Source organism: Penaeus japonicus, unplaced genomic scaffold, assembly GCF_977035675.1.
Source record: "Penaeus japonicus unplaced genomic scaffold, GWHDUDI00000001_assembly GWHDUDI00000008, whole genome shotgun sequence".
Lineage (NCBI taxonomy): Eukaryota > Metazoa > Arthropoda > Malacostraca > Decapoda > Penaeidae > Penaeus > Penaeus japonicus.
This window is the reverse complement of record NW_028234410.1, coordinates 15583260-15590759: the sequence shown is the minus strand read 5'-3', so window position 1 is coordinate 15590759 and position 7500 is coordinate 15583260. Positions and strand designations below refer to the sequence as shown.

The 7500-nt window shown below is 36.4% G+C and overlaps 1 protein-coding gene across 3 annotated transcripts in view; it reads right to left on the bottom strand.

The window, feature by feature from the left end:
- The window catches only part of LOC122259725 (uncharacterized), a 20499-nt gene that overhangs the window by 6514 nt on the left and 6485 nt on the right, over window positions 1–7500 (bottom strand). For all 3 annotated transcript variants that reach the window (XM_043026628.2, XM_043026623.2, XM_043026632.2), the window contains 4 exons: window positions 6238–7500; window positions 5514–5635; window positions 5219–5371; window positions 4540–4748 (listed from right to left, as the gene is read on the bottom strand). The exon at window positions 6238–7500 is cut by the window's right edge and continues 293 nt beyond it. In XM_043026628.2, the coding sequence (XP_042882562.2) occupies window positions 4540–4748; window positions 5219–5371; window positions 5514–5635; window positions 6238–7500 (1747 nt within the window). The remainder of the gene's footprint in view (window positions 1–4539; window positions 4749–5218; window positions 5372–5513; window positions 5636–6237) is intronic.

The following is a 7500-nucleotide window of genomic DNA, read 5'->3' as shown; positions in this document are numbered from 1 at the left end:
ACAAGAAAATGGTATGGCACAGACTCACTCTCTTTGATGCGCAGAATGCAAGTGACGAAGAGTCAGCCTGTGGGACAGTTATCTTTGGCCTGAGGTGAGAGTTGCCAATTCAATTGTTGTGGCTCATGTATTATTTGCACCATTCACTTTTACACTGTAGTCATGATATTAAAAGGGGATATTTTTCAATAAATTAACAATTTTATCAGTATCAATAAATCCAGTTATAAGCATAATTTTTCATATGTTTTACTTCCAATTCTATAAAGAATTACCATTAAAACAAATATACACTGTTGGTTTTGCATAACCACTGATAAGTTGAATCTAACCTACTGTGTCTCAATTCCATGAAGTAAATATTCCAGGGATTTATATATCTTTACAGCTAATCTGTCTAACATATGTATGTCACAGGCCGGAATTAGATACATTAAATATATAAGTAATATGCTATCTTGGTATTATCTGATGTTATTTCAAGGTGACTAATGGAGTTTTAGTCATTAGGTCTGAGAGAGAGTGAAGATATATCATATTCCATTGGAGCTACAGAATGGAAGTTCTTGATTTGACCCTGACACAGTGGCCAGCCATGGAAACTTCCTGTGGATTTCTCACAGTGGACTATAGGAATCTAGGCTCAGGGAATAAAGACAACTTTTCTATAGCTCCAGTTGGCAAGGGACTGGTTCTTATAAGCAAGGCAACCACAGACCTAGTATCTTTCTCTGTGTCAAAGGCACTGATAGGAGCATGACAGTCTACAGATTACCTCCTTCTAGTAAAGACATACGTCCATGTAGTCACACACACCTGGTTGTGAATATAAACTTTAAATAATCATGGTGAAGAGTGGTGAATTCTAAGAACTTACAGCTAAGGAAAATTTCCTTTCTCTGGTATAAAATTAATCTATTCCATACCTAATGACAAGATCAGAGGACGAATAAGTGGGTAATGCGTTTATCTTAACCCATTGGTCGCGGTATTAAAAAAAGGTCTGTGCAGTAGGATAGCTGAATTACATGTCTGGCATGGTGCCATCCGCGTCTATCACCGACTCTGCCTTTGCACCAAATCATGCCATCCGCTGCTAATGGGTTAACCCATTGCGTACAGGTGTCATGACATACATGACGTGGGGGCTTTGGCCTGACGACGGGCGTCATGACGTACATGACGTTCGGGGATTTTGGATCACTGTGCTATTTTATTTTGCTATGAAAAAGGAATGAGTGATGATGGCTACTGCAATCATAATTACTATAATTACCGTAATTTCGTGGTAGCTTAGCATCCAAAACCTAGATGGCACCACTTTTTCCTAGCACCAGCAGGAGAGAGAGCCTTGAATGGCACCCATCCACGGTCTCTAGCAAGGACAGTCTCTATAGAGCGATGGCAAACACTAAGTTGATGAACCCTTGCTCTAAAGTACCGCCGATGAAGGATGTGCGGGCAGAACGAGAAGAGGAAGGTGACTCAATCCATACCCAGTGTCTAAAATGTGCTCCTGTGTCAATATGGATGCCTTTCACTGTGGCACTCACAGTTACAAGCACAGGTTTCATTCCTCTTCCCTACCTCTTCTTGTTATCTTTATTGTAGGTGGTTATATGTTTCGTATTCGTTCATGACAGCACAAAAATACGAAAAAATAAAGTTGCCTTTTGTCCTCCCATAAAACAGCAATACTTCTATCACATTGAGTATAAAGAAAATAATGAGCTAATATGGATAATATACTACAATTTTAGTCAACTGTAGCATTGATAGAGCCTGTCATATAAGTCTCTAAAGTCAAACACACAAAAAAATAAAACACAAAAACCGCTCTAGTTTTACAATGAATGACTGAAAGAGAGTGGGATGATTCAAATTATATTGCTTCAAGCGGTCTCTCTCTAAAATAAAACCTATCCTGGAGGCTGGGCAAGCAAATTTATCTCTGTCTGCAATGGGTTAATGCATAGAAATGGAATGTATGAAAATTCCACTTAAATACACACAGACAAAGTGAAGTGAAAACTGTACAAAGCAACTTGGGAGATTGGTTATCTTTGAGACTGACTCTGTCACCTAAACTGTAAGTAAATTTAGGCTTATTCACTACCAACTCTGTAATAAAGCACAGTAGCAGAGTCTGGCATTTATGACCAGTCATTCTATGTATCTTTTGTTTTATTTGGGATTATTTAAGGGGAAAAGGCCTTTCACCTTTATAATCACTTTAACACAGGAAAAGGGCTGTAACAATATGTCTATACAGTTAATCTGTCTGATATATGCTGTTACAGCATATATTTGGGATTATTTAAGGGGAAAAGGCTTTCACCTTTATAATCACTTTAACACAGGAAAAGGGCTGTAACAATATGTCTATACAGTTAATCTGTCTGATATATGCTGTTACACTACAATTCAATTTTGGGCCTAATATTCACACACAAGCCTACCTCCAAACAATTATATAATGCGATTAGCATTTGTACACATGTTTGCCCATGTACAGTTATGTTCCTCTGTACATCTATGTTCATATTTGTTCATGCATCTACACAAATAAACAAGTGCTCAGAATATGCAGTTGCAAATTTACCACTCCCTTCTACTTTGGCAACATAAGAAATTTGGTCTTCACTTTATCTTTTCTTTTGTCATATCTTCATAAAACCAGATTTTTTTTTTCACATACATGGAAGACAATTAGAAAAAAAAGTATGGCCATTATTAATAATATCCTCTAAAGACCTGCAATAATTTCTTCTAGTAATCTTGCTCAGTGTGATGTGAATGAATGAAAATTTACATTACTTCCTTTCCTTGAAACAAAAACCCATACTTAAGGGACAGAAATGCATAACCCATCTAACAGACTCCATCACTCTTTAACCCTTCTACAATGGGTATTTTTTTGTTGTTGTTGAAATAGAACTATTTTTCCTGCAGTTGTGTACCTACGGCATCATACCAAATGGTAATTGGTATTAAAATATATCATATAAAAACTCCTATTTCTAATCAAAAGTTTATAAAATACTAGAAAACAGTGCAGTTTTGGCTCCATCTGAACCCACTAGCACAATAACTCGATGTGCAGGGCATAAAAAAAGCCATGCTGTGATATTGCACTCCTGGTGGCAAGTGCTGCTACCAGATGACATGATAATACATCATCCATTGTTTGCAGGTTAAAATGCCCTGCCCAGACTGGACATCTTAAACTTTTAATGATGGATGATATAACATTCCCTTCATGTCCTGGCTGCCTAGCCAAGTGTCTGGGCGTGTAGTGGGTGGCTGCTGCCTCAGCTGACGAATAACCTCTGGCATTAGGCCTGCGTATTTTAAAATACACTGCAAAATGTCCAGGCAGAGCTTAACTTCCCCTTTGTTAATGGGTTACGATGTGGCCCATCTTGGAAGGGTAAGTTGTAATTCTTTGTTTTATTTTCTTGACAATCCTTATTGACTCTTTCTTTCTTTGTAACTTTATTTACTATTACATGAGTGTTCCTTTGATATTTTTTATCTGTAATTATCCCCTAAAGGACATGCTGTTTAAACCTGTTGAAAACAGGGAAAGATTTCCTTGACTGGTCCCCTGGTTGAATACTAGTGCCACGTACAAGGCACCTCAGTTGGGTGTTATTTCACCCAATTACAATGTTTTTCGTGCTTTCACATTCACTTGTTATAATACTAGAGGCCAATTAGTGTTCATATTTTTTTTTTGTGCTTGGGTATCTTGTGAGACATATATGTGCCATCTGAGTGTTTATCATAGTTATAATAGACTAAAATGATAGTCTTGGGTCCATATCAGCTCATTATGTCCTATATTCAATGTGATAGAAGTATTACAGTTTTATGGAAGGACAAAAAGCAACTTCATATTTTTTGTATGTTTGTGCTTCTGTAAACAAATATGAAAGAAATAACCTTCCCTAATGAAAATAAATGGAGATGGAGAAGAGGAAGAAGCCATACTGATAAAGCTGCAAATTGCAGATGCTACATGTGATCTAGATCTCATTCCTCTTCTCATTCTGGCTGCACATCATATTACAAAATATGTCTTGAAAGCTATGGCAGAAAAATAATATTAGCTAACTATTTCTTTGTAAATCAAGACAAAACTTATATTAGTGCAAAAAAAAAGTTACACGACATGGGTATCAAAATGCTGACAAATGGAAAAACTGAAAACAGTAAATTTCCCCAAACACACCAAAATGCTGCCAAAATAAATAAGTGTAATTAGGAGCTTTAACCCATTCATGACAGGGCCATTTTGGCTCTAAATGGTTGAAATGCTGGAATATTCTAATGCATACATCTAACGCCTCAGGATTCTTGGCTGCACTAGTTGCGGGCGAGCACTGTACGCCCGATCACCTGGTGCGCTGGCCTTGACTAAATATCTCGTCCCGGGCGTCTGACCCAAAAACCACTAAACGTGATAGCAAGTCAACCGGCACAAATGGGTTAAGGGAAAACTCTAACAGTAATTAATTGAATCTTGAAATTTCATACCTTCAAGAGTTTCCTTTGGACTCATATCCATGATATCTGGAGAAGTTCTTGCTTGGGGTTCATCATCTGACAGGGGCTTCTGTTGTTTGTCTGAGGATGAGGTGGAGGATGTTGGCACTCGGGGTGTGCTTCCTTTGGTGGCTGTTTTTGACAGCTGCTGCTTCTGCTGTCTTGATTGTTTTTCTGGCGTTCTTCTCCACACTGGCAGTCTGGAGATGTAGGTGAAGTAATAAATATAAGCATGATGTTGAAAAGTTTACTAAAAATCAAAACACTTGATTGAGTTTTCTTTTCGTTATAGAGAGAGTATGGGTTATTCTAGTATCAAACTGTCAACACTGAATTCATCAATTCAACAATACAAATTTTGTGGATACAGAAGAACATATTGAGCATACAATCTTATCATTTCTGATAACATCAAACAGATATGAAGAAAAGACAACAAACCTTGAATATCTGTAGTATTCAAAAGAGTTCAGGTTAAAGACTATTACTATTGCTACATCTTAATTTTCTATTGTCTGGTTAACTCTCTAGATTCCTCTATGGAAGAATATTTTGGGTTACAGCATTCCATCATCCTAAACAAATATATACAAGTTTTCTTTACCAACCTTTAATTTTCTTATGACATAGGAAGATATAAGAACAAAGAGATAAAAAAATGTGAAAATACCTGTTCACTGAATTTCTTGTGGGTGTCAGATATGGGAAACGACGATCCATTAAACGTGTTAGTAGAGAAACTTGAAGCCTCTGAGCTGCATTGTAAATAGCAGTCATTTCACTTCGTGATCCTCTGACATCTAAACGTCCACTGTATATAAACCTGTGTGCAAATAGTATACATAGTGATAAAGGCAATGGAACAGAATACCAAGTGATCAAACAAACAAACAAAAAAAAAAAGGAAGGAGACATGAAATGAAAAATAAAGAGAATAGAGAACAGAGGTAACACAGGTACCTTACCTTATGACAGGTTCTACACTGGCATAGTTCAGTTCTGGGGGCATGGCAAATTCTTCCCCTCTTTCAACAGCGTGTGGCTCTGATACAAGAGACGTACAGGCTGAGACTATAGTTCGATGAACCTGAAAGGAGGATAAAGTATAATATAAAAAAAATCTTTTCATATCATATTCTTATTATATAAAACATTTGAGTGCATACATATCAAAAATATGAAACATGCATAAGTGAAAAATTCTAGTGCTTTAAAATGTTATTTATTAATGGTATAATGAGCTGTTTTTTTCTTATTGCTTCATTTTTTTTTCTAATTTCACATCTAGAATCATGCAAGGTTAATGTAATATTGAAAAGTTAACATAAGAGCAATCTAACAATGATTTTATCCAACATAACACCCTAAAAGTGTGTGTGAAAGATAATGTGACATGATTTCAATGTGTGAAATAAAGAAATAAAGAAAGAATGAAAAGAGAGAGATAGAGAAAAACAAACAAACTCATAATCTCTTTGACAAATGTTAAAATTCTAAATCACCCAAGTCAATCATGGAAAAACGCTTTTTAAAGAACTTTTTTTTTCTGTACTTGACTTCCTATTCTTGACCCTAACTTTGATGATAATACAATACTCTTATTTTCTGTATGACATCAAAACTATTGTTGAAAGTATAAACATATCATTTTATACTGAAAGACCAAATAGGAATGGTATCATATATTACCTTAAGTACTTCTCCTGTCGAAAACTTCAGTGTGAGATCACATTCCTGTTCCTGATCAAAAAGAACTTCTAATCTTTGTAACAAATAGGCTCCCCAATTGTCAACACGCAGAGAACTTGTTGTCACTTGGCCCTGTCCCCCTGTTGGAACCTGAATGTTTTCTCTCTTCTTCTGTTTATTGGCAGTTGAGGTATTATTACTTTGAAGAGTAGGAGAGTTCTCTTTTTCTGTTGTCAAGGGATCTAATGCAGCTTCTTCTAAATCAACCACTGGAATTGAGGAGTCTTTCTGAAACTCTTGCTCAGCAAAACACATTTCTTCTCTTACAGTCTTTTTCTCCTGTTCAAGCAAGTCAAGGTTCAATTTTGATGTAGTATCAAGTGAGTCTATGCCTTTCTCTACCTTAAGATTTCTATTGTGGCAATAGAACTCAGAACTATCTTGTGAATCATGACTGGAGGAGGCAGAAGACATCGTGGATACTATATCTGAACATGATTGATCAGTCTTGTCTGACCTTTCATACGCAAGAGTTAGAGACACATCATCATTTCCATCCTGAGTTGTAATTGGTAGTTGCAGGTGAGTGACAACTGGGGTAGCATCAGACTCAGTAGATGAAGTAGTTGCTTCCAAGTTTGGCATAATCTGGAAACTAGTATTTAAATTTTGAGATGATGTATGGACAACTCTAGATCCAAGAGACACTGGAATGTTTGAGGATATTGTTGCTAATACATTTCCATTTCCCACAGTTATTCCTTGATGCTCTGTATTGGACTGGACTCCACTGTAGGGTAATGAATTCGGTGAATTCGCACTTTCTACTTTTCTTTCTCCCACTTTCCCATTTTCACTAGTTATGTTAAAGTTTGAGTTAAGGCAACTTATGTTCCCAAATTCTACATGTTTCACCATTGGCTGTGTTGTCAAATTACCACTGCTAATAACTCCCTCATTTATAATGACATCACTTCTTTCTTCTATAATTTCTCTTCCTTGTTTTTGAGTATTTCGTACTTCATTATGTAAACTAGAAACTACACCTAATCTCTCTCCTAATTCAGTATCGACTACCTTTTCAACAGCAGTGCCAATATCCTTTATATTCTCATCAATGATCAGATCAGCATTAGGGTACCGATGCCTGAGGTTTCTTGCCTTTGAGCGTTCTTTCTTGGTATTTCTATTTTTCATTCCTGATGAGTATGTTTTCTTGACATAACTAGCAAGATTCTGGTCATTATCACAGCTTGCTGTAAT